The sequence below is a fragment of the Mesoplodon densirostris genome, chromosome 1 (genome assembly GCF_025265405.1).
Source record: "Mesoplodon densirostris isolate mMesDen1 chromosome 1, mMesDen1 primary haplotype, whole genome shotgun sequence".
NCBI classification, from domain to species: domain Eukaryota; kingdom Metazoa; phylum Chordata; class Mammalia; order Artiodactyla; family Ziphiidae; genus Mesoplodon; species Mesoplodon densirostris.
The window spans coordinates 193,018,998-193,044,750 of NC_082661.1; the positions used below are offsets into that span (position 1 = coordinate 193,018,998).

Consider the following 25,753-nt stretch of genomic DNA (forward strand, 5'->3'; position numbering starts at 1 on the left):
TCAAAATACATAATCAAAATTTAAAAATCTGAAAATAACTTACTGCCACTGACCTATTCATCATCAAGATTAGAAATACTTTGTTATAAATAATTTTTAGGTAAACAATAAAGTATTTGAAGGCATTCATTTTCCTCTAAGAGTAAAACAATTGAATCTCTGAAGCAAAAAACCTCCTCATAAGCTTTATGAAGAAATTGGAAAAAGAAAAAGGAATTCTACTCATTGAAAATATATTCCACGTGGCATTGTGAGCATCTGGAGATTTATAGGACTAGGACAGAAGAAAGGCAAGAAACTACTTCTAAGTATGTGTGTGTGTGCAATACAGGGTGATATGTATATGTGATAAGCCATCTTACTTGAATCTGAGAGTTGACAATTCTGAACATAATTTAATTTTAGGTAAACCATATAGAGAATGCTAGTTGAGAATAAAATGAATTCAATCACGAGGCAGAATGCTATAAGAATTGTAGTGGCAAAGTGCATTTAAGGAGACACACTGTCTTGAATCTAGTGTTCCTTACACTGGTTTTATTAGGAATTGTGTTCTTTTTATTTTGAAAGAAAAATTTCTGTTAAAACCTTTAATCTTAACTTTAAAATTATAATGAATTAGTTTTTACTTTGCTTTTCTTCAGTTTATCATAATTTTATTAAATTATTTTTAAGCTACATTTTTAAGTTAAAATAATATGTGTATCTACTTTAAAAAGTTGGACTTAACAAGGTTTATAATGAAAAAAAGTCACTTCTCTGCTTGCTCCCTCCCTATATACCCTTCCCCTGTTCAGACTCCCTGGAGTAATTTTTCACTTCTGGCATTGTAATATGTCATGCTTATTCTTCTATTTCTTACTTTTTTTTCAATTTTAGATGATGGGTATAGACTTCGTATTTTGGAAAATGATTTAGATTAATTACACTGTTAGCACCCAGCCCCAATCACATGCACCTGTCCTTTCGCTAATTTCCAGTACAGTTTTGACACAATTGTTGGTTGTCCATGTTGTTCAATGTATGCATTTTATGCATATGTAAGTATTTGTCACTGAGGTCCAGTATACCATTTTTACATTTCCTTCTATAAGGTTTTATTTTTCCTGGAGTTAATTATAATGATGTTTATAAAAATGACTGTGTTTTGTTCCCTGGTTTTTCCTGTACCCTGTCATTGATTCATCTCCATTTGGAAATGTAAATTTCCTCCCAATTTAAGGTGGCTGTCATTTTCATTTTTACTTGATTATGTCTCTCGTGGAGCTCCGCAGCCCGAGTTGGTTGCTTCCTGTGCCTGCCACGCATTTATCATCCTAGTATTTTCTTTTGCCCGTCGATCTTCCTGGGAATTCTTGGATCTCCTCTCTTCCTCTTTCTTGGTTAGTAAAGCAACTCCTCTAGAAATTTCTTGAGAAAATATATATGCATGGGAGGAAAACTTTTAAACTTTGCTGCCCTTTTTGCCTAACCTGACACTTGACTGATAATTTGGCTGGGTAAATAATTCTTTGTTGGACATAATTTTTCCTTGTGAATTTTCAAGGTACTGCTTCATTGTATTCTAGCTTCAAAAAAAGGGATAGGGGGCTTTAACTAGAGGAATGGCTGCACTCTATGCCCCTAACCCTAGGTCCCATAGCCTCTACTATTTAGAGGCAAAAATACCTGTTTCTTCTCCTTGTTAGCTGCATGTACTGCAGATCTGGTACAGTCCGCAGCCTTACTTTGTCTGTATGGATGCCTGTTTGTTGCCTTGGCTTATGATGATCACTTTTGGACTTCTTAAGAAGCTTAGCTGAAGGTAACATTTTGGTAGACCATGTCTTCAAATGAATCAAATCTAGCTTTCCTTCTTCTTAGCTTTAAACATTTCTTTATGGGCAAGATTAAATTTTGTAATTATTCTTTTATGCAGAAATCAAATAATTATATCAAGAATCTGTTTGGTGCTGTATAGAAAGGGAATATCTTATTCCATAAGCTGATATCTTAATTATAATGGAATTATATATACCTTTTATGTCAGGTTACTAAGCTGATATTAGTAATGTGGTGTGTCATAAAGAACATTGACTTTAGATAATTATAAAGCCCTGGGTATGAATCTTAGTTCTGTCCCAGATTAATCATGTGATACCAGGTTTTGCCTAATTTCTTAGAGGGTATCTGTATCTTAAATTGGGGATACTATTAGCTAGTTGATGAGATTGTTGAAAGGATTAAATGAGAGCATGTTATACAACACACGAACATCCTCAGTGTTGGTCGCTATTGTGGCTCTTTTAGGTAGCGTTATTAAATAGTATTTTTACTACTTACCACTAAATTCCAAAATCTTAGTGTTAAATAAGTTTTGAAGCTGCCATCTAGCTTGTAGTAGTACAGAGTTCCAGTCATAATGAGCTAACTACTGAATTACATCTTTTAATAAAGTGTAGAACCTGTCTATGAAGCTGTTCCCCACCAAGAGCTGTTTTAACAGTGCCGTTTCTATTTTTATTTAAAGCATTAACTGCCAGTATTCAGTACAGTGTACACACAAACATCCTGTTAAAAGCATGGTGTTCATTCCCAGTCCTGAAACGCACCCAGCCTTCCTTCTCCCCGAGGCATCGTGTTGCCGTTAGTTGAATTACAGCGTGGACAACCTAATTTTAATAAACACTCTCAAATTCTGAAACATATAGTATTTGAAGAATTTCGTCACTGGAGTTTTAGATTTCTCATATTGCATTTCATCTTTAATTAGGTTTGGTGAACTTCCCTTACTCTCCCCAACCCCAGACCTACCTCATGGGTCTCATTATCTCACAGGAAGTTAAATTGAATTTAGGGTTGGGAAGGTCACATCATACATAACAAATACTTGTTGGAACATAAATTATTACAGATTGTCAGTCCAATTGCTGGGTCATTTTATAAGCCATGATGAGTGTACTGTTTATAACTTTAGATTCCAGTACTTCTTGAAGATCAAGAATTTTCCTCTTCTAGAATGTCAGTAATAATGGTTACCATTTATTGAATCCTACTGTACACATACAGTGGAAACAGTCTCAGAGCAGGATCAGTGACTTGCTTAAGGTAAGATAGTTTATAAGCAGGAATCCAGCTCTGTCTGATGCTAAACTCTGTTCTATAAACAGTAGCAAAACAAAAGTGCTAAATGACTTGTTTTACCAGTGTTCAGTGGATGTTCTGTGTGAATCGTTCCACTTGTAGTTGTGTTTTTGATGTATTTGTGGGACGATGTGAGCTCCACGTCCAACTCCTCTGTCACCTTGATTCCTCAAGTATCAAGGGACCTGTTTTGAATGAGAACCTACAATAATATGAGTGACGTGATAGAAATGTCAGTTTTATGGCATTTTTAATCAGAGTGGTAAATACTGCCTTGTCGCTTGGCCTGTCTTGAGAGAAATCATACAGATTTTGATAAAACCTTCGAATCCAGTAATCCCTGGGTCTGGCATGGTAAATTGCTGAGAAATGATGGCAGGCAGTATGCTTCCAATTCAAAGTGAGCTTTAAAGTCTTAGAGCCCCTCCCTTATACCCCAAATGATGAGACAACAGAAGGCATGTAATTACAATAGCAGTTTCAAGCCATTCATCCTCTATAATCCGATAGCAAGGAAAAGAACATCAAAACAAAATTTTCTTGAAACTGGAAGCTTCTTATGTGATTAAAAATGTACCACCTGTTTTATAACTAAAAGAACTGTCCTCTAAAAGATGGAAACCTGATTAGAAGAATGGTAATATGAATAGTATGATGCAAATATGCCCCTCTCCCCACATTGTTTTGGACGTATTCTAAATATTTTGTATTTTTTGATATAGTTTATAAAGGTTCATTTATGTGGTTTAAGAACACATTTGCAGTATTTATTTAAAATAGTGTGGCATTACCCAGGATCTCATTCTTTCACAAAGTATTTGTTTAAAAGAATACTAATAATAAGTATATGAAAGTCTATGAAAATTGATGATAAATTTTAGCTTTTGAGTTTGGAGTCATCTTTTGGACTGCGTAAGACTATGATGTCTTTGAACTTTTAACATCTAGAAATTTCTTTTTATGAAAACTCGAGCTTGGAATAGATGAATTCATGTTCTTGGTGTATTCATGTTCTTAAATTCATTTGGTTAGATAAGCTTGTTCTTCAGAACCTCCCATTTGTTTATACCTTTGTCAGTCATTTTCCAGATGACTAGAATAAGGATTAGTACATGGGTTTCACAACTGTTAAAGTGAACGATAAGTTTCTTGAAGTCAGGAATTGTCATATCTTTGTATGCCCCGTACAATACCTTGATGAATGAATTCATTATCAAAGTATACTTTGGTAATGTAATCTAAACTTTCTCTCTCTCACACACCCTAATAGTTAATGAGCTTTCACTAGATAAGATGAATTTTATTAATGTTCAGCTCTATCAGGTAAGTTCCATTATTGTCCTTATTTTACAGATGAGGAAATTGAGGCTTTTTTGGATGTTTATCTTCTGTGGATTTTGTAAGTTGTATATGCTTTCATTTGTTGATAAAGCCTTATAGTATTTCCAGAACTTAACCCTACAGGGTTAAAGTATTTATCGTACTGTTCAACAAAACACTGTTTACTGAAATAGAAACAATACTGTGCTCATTCTATTAGTTTTTCATTTTTTTGTTTTAGTTTTTTTAAATTTTCAGGCATAGCTTTTGTAAATTTTCAGGCAGGATACAAAAGGAACACAAGATAAGTTTGGTTGTATTTGTAGGGGGTTGGTGCTAAGCTATACTGAATGTTTGCTGGTGATGATATTCTACTGGTAGTTTAATTGTAGAATTTACAGATGAGAGTTCTAAAACTAGTGTCATCAACAAAGAAGTCACTATGACCTTAAACTTGGACAAGTCATTCAGCTTTTCCCTAGTTTCAAATTATTTATGTATATAAAGAGATTGGACTAGGTCTTTAAAAATCTCTTCTTGTTTTTTGCTTTCAAGATATAGTTGAAACTATGAAACAGGATTGAGGTCACTGAAAGAAAGAAATGAGAAGAGAAACCAGAAAGCCCGGGGATGAGCACTGGTTGGTAACACTGCATATTGTGAAGTGGTAGGAAGTCATGATAGCGCTCTGCCATGGAAAGCAAGGGGAACGTTTTTGAAGATGTGGTTTAATAAGACTGAAGGGGAAAGATCATAGCAAACCTTACAGGACGTTTTCACCCTAATGTTGTATGGGGGCTTAAATGGTGGGGAGTTAAGAAATAATGTATGAAAACCCCTTGGCACTGCATTTCACTCAGGACAATATTAGTTACTATCTTCATCTTCTCTGATTCATTTCTCAGTACCATTAGAAATGTATAGTAGGTACTCCACAAATAATCATGAAATGATGGTATAATACATTGACAATAGCAATAATATAGCCCTTGACTGAGTACCTACAATGTGCCAGCAGTTATAAGCACTTTACCTGAATTCTCACTTTAATCCCCGCTACATTTCTCTGAGGCAGATATAATTGCTGTGTCCCTACTTTACAGCCGAGGAAACTGAGACACTAAGTAATACCTGACTCCAGATGAGAACACAGGTCATCAAAGGACACTTTGATGAAGTAAGGGAAGTATACTATATATTTTGATATAGACAGTTACCAAATGGTTAATTTGGTATTTCACTTATTTAGTAAATGCTTGTTATTTTATGGATGGTACTGAATAATTGAAGCACTACTTTGTTAGCTTTGAACTACTATCTTGAAATTCTATATATGAGGTATATTAAGCCATAAAGCAGTGAGAATAAGTAGAATTTATGTGCGTAAATAAGTACTAGTTCTTGAGAGATGGATTTATATGCCACACGAGAACTTAAGACTTCATAATAGTTTACCAAGCTCTGCATTGTCTATCTTAGTCACTCACCTTATTCTCAGGATTTGGCTCTGATTCGATTTTGGCTATTTCCTGCAATCAAACCCAACCTCAAAAGATGAGGATTACTCAAAAAGCTGAAATTTTTACAGTCTGTAGTTCCAAGGCACAAAACAGAAATAAAAATATCCTGACTAGAAGCCATCAAAATATCATTCTACTGTATTGAGTTTAAGGAAAGAAGAATGCCCTACTTAGAGCCAAAAATAAAGATTGGTCAATATATGAAATTTTACAGGGTTTTACCAATATCATTTAATGGAGAAAAATGCAACTGAGGTATGATCCTGGGCACATTCTAGACATTTTTTATGCTTTAAATACATGTTCCTGGTGCTTATTGTAAATATTACAGCTCCCCTTCTACCTACCTGAAAACCAGCCATTTTTATGTTAATAATACAAATCTCAGTAAATCTAGGAATTATTCGGCTTTGGGATATATTGAATTATAAGGCAACATATTAAGGCTATACTTTTGGGAAATTAACTTAAGCAGTGAAATAATCCTGATTTAAATTTCATGGTAAACCAAATGTGTAATATTTGCTCTAACGGCTTGGAAGAAGCAGTCTAGCACCAAGAGCAAACAGTAGGAATATCTGAATTTTTTTTAATGACAGAAATATGTTTAGCCAAAGAAATAGGTTTTAAAAGTTGATGGCACTCAGCTATGAAGTCACATTTGAAAGCACTGTACATTGTACAGTTGGTAACCAACTTTCTAACTTGTAATACTTATTTTGACAGTCTTTTGTGCCTTTGGAATAGGACTAAAAGTCTTAGAATATATTGAAATAATTTAAAAAAAATTTTATTGGAGTATAGTTGATTTACAGTGTTGTGTTAGTTTCTGCTGTACAGCAAAGAGAATCAGCTATACATATACATATATCCACTCTTTATTAGATTCTTTTCCCATTTCGGTCATTATAGAGTATTAAGTAGAGTTCCCTGTGCTATACAGTCGGTCCTAATTAGTTATCGATTTTATATATAGTAGTGTGCTATATGTTGATCCCAATCTCCCATTTATCCCTCCCCCCTTTAATTTCCATTTCTTTCTCAGTTTTTTATAGCTTCATAGTGAAGAGAGGAAAATTAAGTGGATGGCTGTTGTCACAGAAAGTGAAACTTTATCTAGGATGGTTGTAACTTGCAGCTTTGGAGCTTAACTTTTCCCCAGCAGGAGGTGCTACAGAGAGATAACCACTTGTACTTAAAATTGTGCTTCATGGTGCTTCATATTTGAGCTGCTCTTAGTATGCTGGCAGAGAGGCCCATTGCTGCTCTTGACTCTATGTTAGTTTATGAAGGAGTGGAAGGATGGAGAAGTAGAGACACATTTAAGCAGGGTCAGGGTGGGTAGGTTATGAGAATATGGGAGAAAAAAGGAATTTGGATAAATATTTTTGATTGCTTGTTTTAGTTTTATGAAGGGGCGACAATAAAAGAAATAAAACCAGTCTGTATACACCAACCAGAAATTTCCCCAGTTGCCCATACTTTTCAGGGATGTAATCTGAAACCATAAAGATGGGATAGATCATTGCGTGTGTCTTTTCATGTTCTTTTTGAAAGTGATCCTTTCAAGTTTCTAATATTGTGCTCTCAACTATAGCTACTTAAAAATCAGAGATATAGTTTCCAGGATCCACAATGCACCCTTGTGGTGTGTAAATATACATTTGTTTGCCTGCTTATTTTTGGCCATTTCTAAAGTAGACCTGAGCCACTCTTGAATTAGCCGTAGAATTGCACCTTCCTCTCTGCCCCCTCCCTATTCTTCCCTCTCATTCAGATCCATCTTCAACCATTGGGTCCAGAAAGTAGGTAGGAAGTTGGTGTATGATGTATGAGATAATTGAGTTTGGCCTTGCTCTGGAGATGAGGACAGTTAACTTTACCAAGTGCTTTTGAGTCAGACACTATTTTAAGTCCTTTCTTTACAACAGTCCTACAAAGTAGAACCTGTTATTATCATATTATTCTCTCATAATACTATATATTCCCTCATGTATGAGGGAACAGAGTAGAGAGAGGATTTAGCTGTGGTCTTAGTAGAGATTGTTACTAGGTTAACTTTATTAGCTCTGTATTGATTTTGCATAAGGAAGGAATAACAGTAAATCGATAAATTATGATTAAAAAAGGGGTTTTCTTTCCCCTCTCAAAGAAAAAGTGCATGATCATGGTTCTGTTTAAAATGCTGAAAAACTAGAAACAACCTAGATGTAAAACAACCTAGAGGTAAATACTTAAATGCTATACATACAATGTTTTATTATGTTTCTATCAGAATTACTAAATGGACTATGTTGATACCTGTAAAAGATGCGTTAAAAATGGTAAGTGAAACCCTACAAATTTATATCCACACTGACAATTTAAAAAGCAGATCTGTATGGCACTTTACAACAAAGAAATACATATCTGTATTAATACAACTTTGAGAAGCTGACAAAAGGCAGACAGAGTAGGGAGTAGAAAGTGACAAATGTGTTTTGGAAAGCAATGTTGACCATTTGGATAAAGGAAACAGTTAATTTAGAAGACGAGGATTAATGTAAGAATACCAAGAGAAGGTCAATTGAAGGACTCTTGTCCTATGTTAAATGTTCCAGAAGATTTCTAGGAACAGAACTCTGTGCCCTAGAAATGGAACGTTTTCCAGGGAAATTATAGAGCGGCATTTTCCCTAAGTGCTTTTTGCAAAATTGTTTATAAAGGTTAATAGGTGTTACATGTAACAAATAAAAGTGTTTGTAGTGAAGCAAATTTGGGAAACCCTAGGCTTCATTCAGTCAGATTCTTCTGTGTACAATGTGTCAGCACCTTTAGTACGATAAGCATTTTCCAGGTGAGTGGTGGTGGTGAGGGGTACATTGTAAAGTGCAGCATGTCATAAACTCGTGCACCTGAGACCACAGAACTGTTTGGTTCTTGTTACGGGAATAGGCGTTCTGCAGAAGACACTTTAGGAAGCATACTGGAACGTTCCTGGAGGCGTCCATGAGCAGGCAAGAGGGGTGCCCGTGTGGCTCTCTGTGGGTGGGTAAGTACCTGAGGAGGTACTAAGTTAACGTGTATCTTAGAGGGACTGTCCTAAAGTCAGGGGTGATTGCAAGTCTTTGCCATCTCATGTTTTGCTTTTGGATAAAAATTCATGAAAATAAATGCTCTAGCTAATCTAAAAGTTATCTTTGTTTTTAATATCAGAAGTATGCTGTATGGAGAAGTCAAATGAAAATCTGCATTTGATTTGATTTTAATCTGTTAGGACTTAAGATAAGCTTATTATGAATATGTAAAGATACAGCATATAACTCTTGGCTGGTTTCAGGGAACTGGCAGATGAATAATGGATGAAGATTATATTTGTATTTAAATAAAACTGATAGAAATCTCCACATCTTCTCTCCCCCTCACTCCTCAGCCCCACTAGATTTCCTCCCCACTCCCCACTTCACGGTTGTCAACAACCTGCATGAGCTGACCCGAGCCAGTGGCCGTTTCCGTCATCAGTTCATTGGACTTCTTTGCATCACCCTGCGCAGTTGTCTACTCCCTCCCCCGGAAACACTCTCCTCTCTTAGCTTCGGCAACATTACACTCACCTGCGTTTGGTCCTCCTCTCTGGCACTTCCCTGTTGGCTTTGCAGGTTCCTCTGTTGACTTCTAAATGGTTTATACCTGAGGGCTCAGTGGTGGATCCCCTTTTCCTCAGAGAGACGCTGAGGGGTTTTCAGCAGTAGCCACATGATTGGTGTGTCAGAAGGGTTATTCTGGTGACAGTGTAAAGGGATATGGGACTGGAGGCAGACCGGCAAGTTTAGAGGCTAAGGAGTTGCTGGATGAAGATAAGGAGGGGATGGGAGAGACAGCTGGCAGAGGGAGAGGAGGGACCCGGTTCCAGAGATTTTAGAAACACTGTTTGGTGGGAAGAGGGAATATGATTTGTAGATTTCTGCTAGTTTGCAGAACTTGGTAGGTAGATGGAAGTGTTGTTCACTAATTTAGAGGGACTGGTGAGGACCCATTTTAAGAGGAAAGATGATCTCTTGAAATTACTGAGTTTGAAGTAATGGTAGGAGATCCATATTTATGATAAGTATTAGATGAATAGGATAGATGAGTATTCATGGTAAGAATCAGAGGTCCACTCATTACTGTGTAAATGCTGGTTAACATACAAGTAGTTAGGACCCAGGGCAGGACATGCAGAGGGAGAAAGACAGCCAAGGATAGAACCCTGGGGAGCATCCATGTTTAAGGAGATGTTAGTGAAAGAGAAGTCTCTACAAATATGACCAAGAGGGAATAGTCAGAGGGGTGGGAAAGACAACAGTGCTGACTTTCAAAGAGAAGGAAATAACTCAGAGGTGTCCTGTGCCATGGAGACCACTGTGTTAATAACTCAAAAGAAATGGTCCTTCCATCATAAGGTATAATTAGTTTCCATGACTAAAGACTATATTCCAACCCTAGCTAATTGTTTTGAAAATATCTGATCTTAGAGGGGAAGGGATAAATGGATATGTGGTTGGATCAATTCAAATTGTTTCCTGCCTCTGGAAAATCAGTACACCAGTGTACTGGGAGGGCTGTATATTTTCATGTAAACTAACATACTGTTTATCTTTACTGTATATCATACAGTGAAATTGTAGAGTACTGTATTTGATGCAATTTTATTACCTATCATACAGTGAACATACTGATAGTTAAGATTTTTATTAAAGTAGCATGCTTTTAATGTAATGTCTATTAGTATAGGTATGACAGTTTAAGGAAGATGTGGCATCTAGGGAAGGCAGATATCCTTGGTACCGTCTCAGTTCAGTAGCTGGTCCTTAGTTTTGATCAGGCTATGGGGATGCACTCATGTCAACCCAACTCATAAGATACTTGTTTACAAAAAAACACCAGAATGCCAATTTAAAAATTACACAGCGAAACATAACTAAGCAGATAAGCTATCTATGCTTGCTGATCTCTGTGGGAAAACTTTATAACAGAGTTGAAATAGAAGCAGAAGGCTGTCGGGTAAACATGGGATCTGAGCAGGGCAACTGACTAGATAATCTTATTTTGAAGGTGGAAGAAGAAAATGTGCTTGTGTACTGTATTCAGAGTCCTATTCTGGGTACTGTAAGGAAGACTTAGCTGTCAGTGAGCACCTATGGTGAGTAGGTGGTGTGCAGGGTAGAGAGACAAGTCTGTCTGCACTGAAGGACCTAACCATCGACTATGAGGCCAGGTGTATCCCCCAAGCCTAATGATAAAGAACTGCCCTTACAGTGATCTGTAATGCTTTGTGTTAGTACATAATGTTTACTGCAAATGGTTTTTGAAATGCATTAGAATGATACAATAATTTTTCTTTGAATCTGCAGGTTCTCCTGAAAAGAAAGTTGAACATTCATCCATGAATCAAGAAAATAGCACTGAAAACCCTATCAAGAATACAAAAGCAAGCCCAGTATCTAAAGACCACCGGACTGGAAAGAAAACCTCTGAGAATTCATCAGTACACGGTCAAGTGCAAAAGGGGAATGATGAATCTGAGAGTGATTTTGAATCAGATCCCCCTTCTCCTAAGAGCAGCGAAGAGGAAGAGCAAGAGGATGAAGAAGTTCTTCAGGGAGAACAAGGAGATTTTAACGACGACGATACTGAGCCGGAAAATCTGGGTCACAGGCCTCTGCTTATGGATTCTGAAGATGAGGAAGAAGAAGAGAAACACAGCTCCGATTCGGATTACGAGCAGGCCAAAGCCAAGTATAGCGACGCCAGCCCGGTCTACAGAGACACATCTGGCAGCGGAGCGATCCAGGATCCTAGTGCAGCAGTCCTCACGCCCACCCAGTTACCCTCGGACGTCGGGGCGCGGACTCCCAGACCGGAGTTTGATGTCTTTGGCGCCGTCCCCTTCTTTGCTGCGCGTGCTCAACAGCCCCGCCAAGGGGAGCCGGAGAAGGACCCCTCCCCCGAGAGCCGGCTTCCCGCCGTGGGGCTGGAGCCCGAGGAGTTCGATGTCTTCACCAAGGCGCCCTTCAGCAAGAAGGCGCCCGTGCCCGACGCGCCCGCGCTCCCAGCTCGTCCGCAGAGTGTGGATATATTTGGCTCCACTCCGTTCCAGCCCTTGCCCACATCAGCAAGTAAAAGCGACAGCAACGAGGACCTTTTTGGGCTGGTGCCCTTTGAGGAGATAACCGGCAGTCAGCAGCAAAAAGTCAAGCAGCGCAGCTTGCAGAAACTGTCCTCCCGCCAGAGGCGCACGAAGCAGGAGGCGGCCAAGAGTAACGGGAAGCGGCACCACGGCACGCCCACCGGCGCCAAAAAGCCGGCCAAGCCCGCCTACCGCACCCCAGAGAGGGCCCGCAGGCACAAGAGGGTGGGCCGCCGGGACTCCCAGAGCAGCAATGAATTTCTGACCATCTCGGACTCCAAGGAGAACATCAGCGTTGCCCTGACCGACGGGAAGGACAGAGGGCACGTCCTGCAAGCCGATGAGGGTCTGTTGGACCCCTTCGGGGCCAAGCCGTTCCACCCTCCGGACCTGCCGTGGCACCCCCCGCATCAGGGCCTGAGCGACATCCGTGCCGACCACAACCCCGTCCTGCCCGGGCGGCCCAGGCCGAATTCACTCCACGGGTCGTTCCCCGGGGCAGATGCGTTGAAAATGGATGATTTTGGTGCCGTGCCCTTTACGGAACTCGTGGTGCAAAGCGTCACCTCACATCAGTCCCAACAGGCCCAGCCAGTCGAATTGGACCCATTCGGTGCTGCTCCGTTTCCTTCTAAACAGTAGATAACTTCTGACTCTTGTTATTAACTCCTGTTTCAAAGAAAAACGTATGAATAGTTTTATGAATTTGAAAGAAAATTTATTTGTATAGCTCTTTATATCATTCATTCTTACAGGTCAATCAGAATAGGTGATTTTTAAATAAACCAAATAGAAAAAGGAAGTATCTGCACAGGGTAGCAACTCCACGTCTCTTCCACGCAGGAGCAAAGGGAGTGAAATGGCAAGCTCTAACCTGGGGTTTCAGCTGCAGACATGAAGGCACAGAAATCCAGGGAAAGCGTGTGGGCCCTTTCCAGTCGTGTGGTCCCTGAAAAGGGACTGGAAAGCTGCAGCTTTACTTTTATAACAGAATGTCACTTTTGTGTGCGTATCCGAGGCTCATTCCACAATCCAGCATTTAAAACTAAGGTTGTTTGTACATACACAGGTTGCATTTGTGGATTTTTTTTAAGGTCTCTTCTAATTTCCACACTGGGGAAAAAAAATCCACTTCTCATAAAGAATGAGAAAGTTATTATCTGGAGAGTGCAGAGATTTTAGTCCTTACACCTTTCTCTACAAAGCGGAGCCAGAGGTCACTGACTGTTGTGCCTAAAACTGTTTCATTTAAAAAAACAAGTGCCATTAATAAGGAATATCTATGTAGACACCTTGAACAAAAACTAAAGATAGATATCTGACAGGTGGAAAAATGTAGAGAAAAAAATGATACAAAGAAAAAACCACTCTACTTCAGGAACACTTTATGTTCTGGTTTTGAATGGCTTCTTGCTCAAAATTTATCATGTCCCTAGTAAAGCAGATTATTGGAAAAACTGGGAGTGAGGACAAGGGTCATATAGAAATTTTATTTTAGGGAAAAATATGTAGCTAAAACCCTGAGTTTTTGAGACGTTTACAATGTAAAATCATGTTGCATTTAATAGTGTGCTTTATTAAATTACCACCTTCGCCAACTATTCCCTAAGTCGTGAGCAGCAATTTCTGAGTTAGGTCTGGAGGGTGGAGTAGTTTTAATAAAGTGCACAGAACAGCGAAACCCACAAAGCCTTACGGGCAGGACTCGTGCATCCTGCCGCAAATACCTCTGCACTAGTAACAGGAGATCTGAGAGTGGCTGTGAGGTGTCAGATGACCAGGGGCTAGCATCTCCACTCTGCTAGTTAGCTGATTGTGTCTTTAGTGAAAAGAACCCAGCTACCAAATTGCCTTTTTTTTTAACATCACAAATCCTAATTAGAAACTTGAGGTTTTATAGAAGTTGTTTAATAAGATAGAAATCACGTCTGTGAATTAATGTGAATAGAGTATCTGTGCTTCCTGTGTCTCCAACTATTTTAAGTTATAATTAACTGTCCTTCCCTATCAAATTAACATTTAGAGGTTTCTAGAACCATTAAAGCTATTTACAAAAAAAAGGGTGAAAACTCTTTTCAACTGGCACTCTCCTCGATTGCTCTATTTTAAATTAACTCTTTGAGCTCAATTAAAATGTATTTTATGAGTAATCTTACTAGAATCTCTTAATTATAGTGCCCTGGTTGGGTTGAGCTATTTGCCTGTTTTCACAGTTCTAAATTTGGGAAGAAGCAAAGTATATGTAACTAAACCATCTATTTTTTATTGCTTCTCTCTTTTTTACGTTTTAAATCAGATACAACTTTTGTGGACAAAGGGGGAAGCAGTATGTGAATCAGAGTGAAGCAGAGGCAGACCAAGCATGACATTCATTACTGCTTAAAAGCTGTACTTTTAGAGCCCAAGTGCACCAGTTACTTGTCCTTGTGCCAAAGGCAAATATTATGTTTGCACCTTTTTTTTTTTTTCTGATTCTCAGGTTGATTAATACTGCTAATGCAAATGCTCAAGTAGATGTGCTTTAAAACTTTACAAAGTAGATTCAAGTGATACTTTCTTTTAAAAGTGGAGAGTTGATGATTACACGTAGTAAATTCATGAACTACAGTAGGTTTGTATCAAACAGAATCTGTTTTTTAATGAAATCTGCTGGTTGATGTATACACAGTATGCTTCTTTGACTATTTTAGTCCTTAGCCTTGGTCTCTGCTAGACCTCATGAATTTCTTAATTTAGAAGGGGTAGGGATGAACTAGTATGGTTTCCTTGGGATGTAAACATGAAATACCTAGAGTCTGTCTGATACCAAGGCCTTGCTTACAGTTGTTTTTCAATACACTGAATAATTTTAAATGATTTAGATACTGATAGACACTTTGGCTTATAATGCTAGATAAATCCTAAGGAAACACTTTGACACTGTTTAAAATATTTACCTTATGTTCATTATATCACAGCCCAGTGACTTTTCCCTTGAGATTATAGCTCAGAAGAGACATTTAGGACTTAGTAGGGGACCCAATGGGAGAGAAATGGGGAGATTCCTTTGTGTTGAAGTAGAGGCATTTTCCCAAGGAGTACAGGAGTAGGGTTGCTTTCCATTTCCCATCATGTTTTCCCACTACTGTTAGGATGTAAGTCACTCCACACAGCTGATGCCCAGGTAATTCCCTTATGAGAATTATGAGAATAAAGCTCACAAGATGTGTGAAAGAGCTTAACACATACTTGGTACACAGCACTCAGTAAAAGTTTGGCTCTATTATGGGATGGTCCAATTCTTGCTTAAGGAAGGAAAGTTGAAAAGAAATCATGTTCCTATTAATCAGTTGTCCTCTGTGCTTCTTTAGCATGTAAAGTAGTCATAACTCTAAACCTGTAATACTTGAACATCACTAAGGGAAGTAAAATATTATGAAGCTAGCAAAAGTCTGAGGCCAAAGTTATTTCTGTCCTAACAGCTTTAATAATGCTTATTGATTTTGAATCATCTTTTTAAAAGTGGACCATTTGCTTATTTTAATATTATCAGTTCAGCAAAATGTTAGTGTTAAAAAGATCAGTTTTCATGGCACTGAGGAATGTATCTGCTAAGACACAAAAGTTGCTTGGTATAGCTATGAGGCAGAGGAGGAGAGGTTGTAGGCTGGATGAAAAGTTAACTGACTAGAATGTTTATTCAAAAGTATCCATCGGGAAAGAGTGTGATTCTTCCACTGATGCGCCCCATCCCTGTGTGTGTGTGTGTGTGTGTGTGTGTGTGTGTGTGTGTGTACGTGGGCACAGTTATGACATTATTTGGAATTGTAGATAGAAGCAGCTTTTGATCCTACCCTGTTTATTGTTTGACAGTGATAGACTGCTGTCCTCATCTTGCTGGTGGGAAATACTAAGTTGGAGCCCCCTCCTCTACTCTGGTGTTCATCAGGCAGAGTAGTTTTCCTACTATTCAGCCTCTCTGCTTGGTTTATTTTAGGTCGTGGTACTTCATATCAGCATTGCTAGAAGGTACACGTGTATTAGTATCACTAGTTCTGAGGAGTTCGGGTACATTTGTTTTAATATATATAGAATGTGCAGTAAACATTTTCTTCCTTTTTTTTTTTTAGCAAAATTACGCATTTTAGGTCCAATGTTGAGCTGACAGATCTACTGTGAGAATAACATAATGATAGTTTATTTGAAAACTTTTATACACAGTGGTGTTTATATATTAGGGTAAATATATAGACGCACACATACTTGTACATGTTACACCTCTCTACTGTGGAGTTAATGTGAATTTTTTAATTTTAAATGGAATTGCAACCACAATCATTACTAAAGGAACATTCACTCCTGGTGAGGGTTTACAAAAGCCACTAAAAGAATAAGGTAGACAGATGAAAATGCAAACGGCCATCATTTGGGGTTATTTTTATTTAAAAATTTATTGTACTACTTTTGAAAGAGAATTGTTTTTATTCCTACGCTCTTTTTGTGATTGAAAAGTCATCTAATAGTAAGCAGAATAGTAATAGTAAGCTACTTTTTAATTGCTGGCAAACAGCTTTAAGTGCACTTTCTTTGATTACACTTCCATTTTTTGTTAAACTTGAATTTTCTGAAGCCTTTTATGTACCACTAAGCAAATAACTTTAACTTTTAATAAATCTGATTTACATCTTTATTATATTTCTAATTGTTGAAAACATACTTTCTAAAGTTAACTTCAGTCCTCACATACAGCTGGAAAACTGTTATAAGACAGAATCAGTTGCTTTTTTTTTCTTCCTGTATCTAATTAAGCACTAACTGATTTTAGTACTATATTGCCTTTACATTGCTTATTCTTATTGACTGAATCCTGTCCCTCATTCACTTTGTTTTGTTTGAAATTTAAAGTTATTTTCTTACTGTATTTATCATACCTACTGTTTTAATAATCTGCTTTCTTTAAATGCAATAAATCCCAAATGGATTGCATATTCTTTATAATCAGTGACTTCAGAGTTTTTCATTATTTGTCATCTTATTAAAAGTTTTGGATGCAAACTTCTAGTCAGTTCTTTCATTTACACCACAGACATTAAGCACCTATTATGCACCAGCTAATGGAATAGAAAAATGAGTAAGATTAGATCTCACAGCTTTGGATTTAAGTAAGAAAACACATTTTGACCTAGCATTTATACTCCAAAAACAGTAACACAACTTGTTCAGGGATTACAATTACTGATACTTACAATGGTGAAGGTATGGCAAAAACATAAGACTTTGAAGGACCTTTTGAATGTTTGGCATAGTTTTTGCATTACATATAATTTATTTTTAAAACTCTTTCTTTAAAAACTGGTGACATTTTAACTGTTAAAAAATATTTAGTTTTAAATAAAATACTGTAGTCCTTGATTATGTCAGAAAAGAGGCTTTGTTAAAGAGAAACCTGTTTATTGGATTGATGGACTAAGTCTGGCGTCAAGATTGCAATATTATCTTATGTATTATTCCACAAACTGGAGTTTTAGATTGGTGGCTCGTGGAAAGATTCAACTTATTTGTTAGAAATGAACTTTTTTTTTCGGAAGTAGTAACATTTACCTAAAGTTATGTGGAAAAATAAGGGCTTTGTTTCTTTTTAATAAATGGTACAAAGGAGCAAAATACCCGATGATAAAGGTTATCTGAAAAGAACAGTGTGGGAATGTGCCACTGTTCAAATTCAGTTATAGTTAACTTCTTTCGAGAAGAATATATGCTGCAGTTAGAGCTGTTTATTTTGCGTAAGCACATCCCTCTTTAAGGAAGTCCAGCTCCAGCATCATATGTAAGATGTAGTTAATATTATCCTGTTGAAAGCATGAGCTTTTGAAGTTTTATTTGTTGCACATTTAAAAAGATGATAGTTCACTTTTGCTTTAGATAGTTGGCAGTACTGAATTTACACGTGTGTTGTGCAGTGTTTTTGATCCCAGGTTTGTAGAGCATGATTAGACCTTGGTGGCTATCATTCCTGTTATCTTAAGGATGGACGTTTCACTGTTCATAAGAGACCCCCACTGTTGCTACCTCTCCTTTCTGAAAATGTTTTCTCAAAGGTAGTTTCAGTTTTGGATCATTCTCCTGCTATCCTACGAAGGAATTACGGTACAGAATTTCAGGGGATGCTAGTACCCAATAGCATCCGTAGCTCTTTCCAGTGTAAACACAGTTATTGTGAAAATGCATGTAAAAGACACTTCTGCCCCTCCCCTAATAGCTGAGCTGATTCTTCACTGCACACACTTTGGCAGGGGTGAAATTACCCGGAATGATGATTACAAGTGAATACAGACCTACTCAGCTCAGCAGGAATCCAGAAATGCAGGCTTTGCCCCTTGATATTTAATGCAGGGCAAAGGATATCTCTAGGTAGGTACCTGCCAAATGGAGAGTTGTACAGCTTTATGCCAGTCAATCACAATCTTCAAATCGGTTACTCTGTCCAGGCGGGATGCCATTAAGATGTGACACACATTCCCTGAAGCTTCATTCCTGATTCTAAAATATGATTGTGAAGCCGTTATGTATTATAAAGAATGACAAGCAGCACTTAACATATTTAGTAAACCCAGTTTATTTACATAATACATATTTTGCCATGCAGCTCATGAACCGCACTCAGTGTAACAAGAAAGACAAGCACTGTCTTGCTATTTGAAAATGGTTTTATATATAAAGATAATTCTCTTAAATGAGTTAACTACAACCTTACAAATCACTATAGACAATTTAAAACAGCCATGAATAATTTTAAAATGTAAATCTGTAGGTAAAGAGCTTTTATAGTTTACAAACTGGTAAAATTAAAACCAGTCTTTTTTAGTACTGTAGCTGAATAGTGTACTTTTAATCTTATTTTAATAAATCTACAAAACAAAAATAAATATACATTACAAGGCTCAGATTCATAGGCAATTTTTAAATATTCTTTAATGTTAACAATGTCTTAAAAATTTTGCCAGTAGTGATGTGCACACAGTAGGTGGTCAATAAATGCTGATATACAGAAGTGTTTATAGTTGACAGCAATCCACATTCATTCATTCCCTACTTTATAATAAGTACATTATAGTAAAGATAAAAAGAACTTTCTTACAATATTTAATATTTTCATAAAAAGATGAAACGTTTACATGGTATAATTTAGTTCTCCTTTACAGTCAGACCTGTATGCTTTTCAAATTCAAGAACAGTCTTAAAGCATGGTCTTTTTATCGATTAATTCAGATGGCAAGTATTAAATAATTCATACACTATAACAAAAGACTATTTCTAAAAATTAAAAGAAAATGAAATTTAAAGTTCAATATGTTTTTATTTTGAGAAGATTTTGTAATAAAAAAATGGCACCAGACCTAAAATAACTAGACTTCTCCTTTTTTATATTAATTATAACTACACAGTATATTCTGTTTGACCAAAATGACAAAATATCTGTTTAAAAGCAGTAATACCATGTAAGCCAATAAGGGATGCTTTAGGGAAAATATATCCTATTATCATTTCACTAAAATCTTCTTTCACTTAACATATGAATCAAATTTCTGGCCCTATGAGGTAAAATGGCCATTTTCAAAGTGGCGTTCCATCATAATAAGGGGTATAATGTGGTGTGCCCTTAGCCTACTGGGGGAGAATTCTCCTTGCTGAGATACTAGCATGGGGAATTCATATTCCAAAAACACTACAATGAAAAGAAATACAAAATTTTACAGATGCATAAACTGAGGCACACTAAAGTAACATTCCAAATATCAGATGTATAAACGACATTTTGGGAATAAGCTTCACCATCAATCAACACCTCCTGATACTTAGAAATTCCAATGTTCTGAAGATACACCAGTATTTAAAGCAGTTCATGTCAACCCATTAAGAAACTTGGGTAATATTTTATATTCCAATAGACAACATGTTTTTATAAATGACTGCTTTATGGGATTTAACTTATGCATATGAAAAGACCAGAGAACAAGAGTGCTATATTGTATAATAGGGCAGCGAGATCTATTTTTTAGGTATATACAATGCAGTTTCAGGCCCAAATATTAGATAGTGTATATCAATACTGTGAGTTATCAGTGCAATACTAACACATGCATAAACAGAGAAAGACCAGAGCACAGGTGAATAATCATGTCATCAACTGGGGCATCTGCATGACTTTGTTCTAAGGCTTAAGGTTCATTTCAGGGTCAAGAACTGGGCCATCTGGATTCTATGCCCTTGAAAGTAGCACCCATGTACCTGGGAACCCCTATCACCAGGAAATTGAAGACTGCAAACTCAAGAGAAGTGAAAATCTTCTGTTATAGGAATTTTGGAACCTCAAATCTACCGTCTACTGGCAAGAGCTCAATTATATGGAATTAAATAATATTTGAAATTGAAAAGCTTAAATGGCTAATAACTTGGTTTTTAGACCACAGAATTTGTTGCCTGGTCATGTAATCGGTTCTTAACATGACTTTTTTTTTTTTTTTTTTTTTTTGCGGTACGCAGGCCTCTCACTGCTGTGGCCTCTCCCGTTGCGGAGCACAGGCTCCGGACGCGCAGGCCCAGCGGCCGTGGCTCACGGGCCTAGCCACTCCGCAGCATGTGGGATCTTCCCGGACCGGGGCACGAACCTGTGTCCCCTGCATCGGCAGGCGGACTCTCAACCACTGTGCCACCAGGGAAGCCCTTAACATGACTTTTATCTGATGGGAAATGACAATGCAAGTTCTTTTCCCTTTCTCAACACCTCTCTCAAAGGAGAAGGGGTTTAAATTAAAGTTTTTGTTCTAGCAAACTAAAGAATCCAATGTTCCTAGGGAGAAGAGAACCTACAGCTGAAGGAAATAATATCTTAAGTGCCGGTTTCTCACAAACCATCCATTGACAGGCTAGTGATTACTCAAAATCACTATCAGCTTGTGTTAAACACAGGCTATCGCAAACCTTGCCTTGATTAGGCACTTAAAATTGATCATCTACTCTAAGTATCTCCTATTAAAGGAATCACACAAGAGGACTCCATTTTATAATGGAGGTGAGCCCTTCCTAAGGAAGTTAAGCTGGTGTTCAGTAAAAGGAGTACTATTTCTACACTGGCTTCACATTCATTGTCATTCAGATGTTTGTTATGAATGCCAACTAATTTTCACTTTCTGTACAAGCAGCAAATTAGTAGTCTTAAGGGCCCATAAAACAGTTACTCTTACAGATCCCCAAGTATATTTTTCCATTTTTATAAAGTATTACTCATGATACATCAAACTAGAGGGAAAAGGAAAAACTAATGGGAATCTTAGAAATAGTGGGGTATACAACTCCCCGTTATATATTGCTTAATAACTGAATACACCAGGTGGCCATACCTGAATTCACAAATGTGAAACATAGTCAGGACAAGGCTTGCTATGTCTGTACTGCATGACATATACTGTTGACTGATGCCACCAATATAACATCACTACTGCAAGGACATGCCATATTTGGTGGCTTGATCCGAGGTAGTTTAGTTGTCCTGGAAGGGAAAGTAGAGAGAAAAGAATATTGACTGTAATTATTCTGATATTAAAATAAAAATATATTTCCATCTCTGGCCCTGGAAATATGACTGAGCAGCAAAAAGATTTTGGCAGTCTCAGAGTACCTGGAGACCAACTGGAGATTAATTCAGACTGAAATGTTTTCTAAAACAATGTTAATTCATATTTGAGTCTGACTGTAAGGTTTTAAATTCATTAAGTATACTGGTGAATTTTAGAAATACTATTCCAAATGTCTTTTCAAAATCAAGACGTGGTTAATTTCAGGAATTTGACCTTTTGTCTCCCATGTCTCAACTTATACACCTGGTGAAGAAAAGACATTACATGAGAGAAGCAAAGGATATTAGTGCTACAAATCATGGAGTTTAATAGGTATGAAGCAGATGCAGATGTATAAGTCTACTTGAAGCACTTTTTATTTTAAGCAGGTGTGTAAGGAGAAAGCTCAGACCTGAATCTTGTGCTATCAGACTAATGGAACAATCTGCAAAATGTAATTAGTAATGAGTTAATTAACTAAGGCTGATTAGTTCATATACAACGTAGGAAAATTACTTCATTTCTCTTTGTGGTTAAACAAGTTTAAATTCCAAGGAGATTAAATAACTAACATGTGGGAAGCATCTTGGAAAACAACAAAATAAATAACAAAATAGAGCCATAGACATTTAAATGTAAATAATTTTTTCTTACTCATGGTGCTTCTATGGTCATGTAATGTACCGGGGTTTTTGTAATATTTTATGGGAAAACTCGAACGAACTTTTTGGCCAACCCTATAAATATTCTCTAACCTTCTCTGTCTTCTCTTACCAAGAATAATAATCAGTATAGTAAGTAGATTTTAAAGTATAAGTCAACAGGATCTTTTCCGTGGAAGTTCTTAGCCTTTCTTTGGTGCCATGGAACACTCTGACAGCCTAGTGACGCTCACAGACTCATTTTTAAAGCATAAAACACTGAGGATTATAAAGAAAACTGATTAGTTTGTAATACAAGTATTACAGATTCACTGAATTCTGTCCATGGACATCTTGGGGATCCCTTAACCCATCAAATACCACTGTGATGTTTATATACTAAAAAAAAAATTAACCTGAGCTGAAAGTAAGTTCTGTTTAAATTTTTTGATTTCACAGTATTCACCCACCATCTCACCACCACTACAACATGTTTCTCTTTAGAGCCAGGTAATAAATGAGGACGGGCCAGACAAGGAATGTTTCATGTTTTATGATCTCTGTATCTTCGCTCAAATGTACCTGTACTTGCACACATTCAGCTAATTGGGGCGTGTTTTATGTCAAGCTCATCTTGAGAAAAGTTAAGTTACATAACGTTTGACCTTTTATAGGTGCCCTATATTAGACAACTGGGAACTTAAAAAAATTTTTTTTATAAATTTGTTTATTTATTTTTGGCTGCATTGGATCTTCGTTGCTGCACGCGGGCTTCCTCTAGTTGCGGCGAGCGGGGGCTACTCTTCGCTGTGGTGCGCCAGCTTCTTATTGCGGTGGCTTCTCTTGTTGCGGAGCACAGGCTCTAGGCGCACGGGCTTCAGTAGCTGAAGTTGTGGCGCACGGGCTTAGTTGCTCCGCGGCATGTGGGATCTTCCTGGACCAGGGCCGAACCCTGCAATCCCCTGCACTGGCAGGCGGATTCTCAACCACCGCGCCACCAGGGAAGTCCCCAAGTAGGAACTTTTGATCTGAATATTTTAAGGCCTAAAAACACTATGGCCATAATCACAGAGTGCAGACAACTTTCACTGGTTAATTTTCTACATCTATGATGAAGAAGAAATAATAAAATAATTATTAATAAAGTGATACAAAAATGTATTTTACCAAAACTGTTTTTTTCTGAGGAGAATTCTGACCCTGCCTGGCAGATGGGTGGTCTTCAATTCAGGGACATGTCCTAGTTATGTTCCCAAATCCTAATGTTTATATTCAGGTTCTTCTTTGTAGTCCGTCCTTATTTAAAACTCAGTGGAGAAAAGTCAAGTGCAGAGAGGAATGCCTGAGGTTCTGCAGTCTATTCATTCTCTAGTTCGGGGTTTCTCATCCTTTCTTCTTCCCCAACACACATGACGAGCGGCACAATCCTATCTTTGATTCACTGTGGAAGAGGTTCTTAACCCAGGAGGAAGGGAAAACAATTTGCAATGTGAATTTAAACTGCTCTCCTACTTCTAGCCCCCAAACCGAAAGACCACTGCCTTATGTCTCTTGTTATTCTTTTTTTTTTTTTTTTTTGCGGTACGTGGGCCTCTCACTGCTGTGGCCTCTCCCGTTGCAGAGCACAGGCTCCGGACGCGCAGGCTCAGCGGCCATGGCTCACGGGCCCAGCCGCTCCGCGGCATGTGGGATCTTCCCGGACCGGGGCACGAACCTGTGTCCCCTGCATCGGCAGGCGGACTCTCAACCACTGCGCCACCAGGGAAGCCCCTCTTGTTATTCTTGACTTGAGCCAAAGGTCACCTGGACTTGCATCATTCTGTCCCTTCCTAAGCCACATATTTCATTTATGAAACTGGGGTTGAGGGGCATCATGATAACAACTGCTAAGATTTACTGAGTGCTCGCTACTCGTGAGGAACTGGGCTAAACGTTTCATGTGCACGTTCTCATCTAATCTGCACAGTGACCCCAAGAGAGAAGTGTATTATCTTCACGTTTCAGAAGAGAAAACTGGGCTGAGAAAGCTTATGTCACTTATTTAGCTCATGCAGCTAGAAAGTGGCTGACGGGGGATTTGAACCCAAGCAGTCTGACTCCAGAGCTGAAGCTCCTAAACAAGCAAATACATGTTGTGGAGAACATTATTCACTCTACTCAGTGTCCTCTTAGTTATTTCCTATCAGAAGACGTTTTCCTCTGGACTGAAGAAGCAGGGAAATCTGTCCTCTTAAGTTCCTGGATTGTGTGTATCTTGGGGACATGAAGACCCTTAACTTAGATTAATTTCCTCTTACCACTGGGTGCCAGGAAGCTGAAAGCCAGACTGATGGGCTTTCTTTTATAGAAACTTACGATAGATACATTATGAAGTAATCCTAAACCTGGCTTTTCATTATCCTGTTATTTTCCTTTGCCTCTTTTTTTTTTTTTTTTTTGGATCTCGCACATATACTGATAAATTAATTTTTAAGCATAAGCTGGTATACAAAGAAGTAAATGGTAATTGCTAACTAGTGCTCCACAAAAAAGCAGTGGCTGGGAGTTCATAACTGTGAAATGGTGGTGACCCTATCTACTGGACTCAACTCATACGGTGACAGTGAAAGACAAAGTTTGTGAAAGCCATTAGAAAGTTCAAGTTTTAGATAACATTTGAGAAGAGAAGAGCCATTCTATAATCAATAATATTGGGAAAAAATCTAAGTTTTGATGCTCTGAAACATATACCTCCACTATATATTTAGAATAAAGTTAGAAAACCATAATACAAGTGATACGTACCTGGAAAATACCTTTCTGGAACTTTGGAAATGTAGAATAGGAAAGCAAGAAGAGCAATCACATACATCACAATTACACGGGGTGCAAAGTCCTGAAAAGCAAAACATATTTTTTCACAGATCTTGCCTACTGTGATTGAATTCTCAATTTCTTATACATCTAATTCATAGAATTAGACAACACACAGGAGTAGAATTCATAGGTGGGATTTAAGTGTGTTAAATCTGAATTGCTTTTGCGGACAGTCTCCAATGAGAGAAAGCTTGCTCTCAATACTTCAGGAAGCAGTCCAGAGGACTGGAACACAGAGACAACGCTAAAGGTCAGGGCACCAGGGCAGCTAAAGCTTCAACATAGTTTAGGTCCTAAGGGCGTCCAACTCCATCTACAACATAGGTGCCTGGGTGGAATACATATGGGAATGGAGTTGCCAGCTGAATAAGGAGAGACTAAACAGGGATTTGTGGCTGGAAAAGAGCCAAGAGGCTTGGCCCAACAATGAAATCTGTCCCACCATCCCAGATAAATGGCTCTCTTGAATACTACTCTACAAAGCAGTCCATCTCACAGCTCTCTTGGAAAGCTTTTCCTTGCTCTAAGAAAATCAGCCAGCTCTAATTT

The 25,753-nt window shown here is 37.9% G+C and overlaps 2 protein-coding genes across 6 annotated transcripts in view; one reads left to right on the forward strand and one right to left on the reverse strand.

Annotated features, from left to right (window-relative positions):
• The window catches only part of BMP2K (BMP2 inducible kinase), a 134,182-nt gene extending 117,196 nt beyond the window's left edge, over window positions 1–16,986 (forward strand). For all 3 annotated transcript variants that reach the window (XM_060113705.1, XM_060113713.1, XM_060113723.1), the window contains one exon: window positions 11,336–16,986. In XM_060113705.1, coding sequence (XP_059969688.1) covers window positions 11,336–12,753 — 1,418 coding nt within the window. In that variant the 3' untranslated portion in view covers window positions 12,754–16,986. The remainder of the gene's footprint in view (window positions 1–11,335) is intronic.
• PAQR3 (progestin and adipoQ receptor family member 3) overlaps window positions 10,725–25,753 on the reverse strand; it is a 29,325-nt gene continuing 14,296 nt past the window's right edge. For 2 of the 3 annotated variants that reach the window (XM_060113749.1, XM_060113734.1), the window contains 2 exons: window positions 25,133–25,223; window positions 18,707–21,640 (listed from right to left, as the gene is read on the reverse strand). In XM_060113749.1, coding sequence (XP_059969732.1) covers window positions 21,498–21,640; window positions 25,133–25,223 — 234 coding nt within the window. In that variant the 3' untranslated portion in view covers window positions 18,707–21,497. Of the gene's footprint in view, window positions 12,781–18,509; window positions 18,631–18,706; window positions 21,641–25,132; window positions 25,224–25,753 lie in introns of those variants that run through there. The other variant, XR_009533833.1, reaches the window with a different exon arrangement.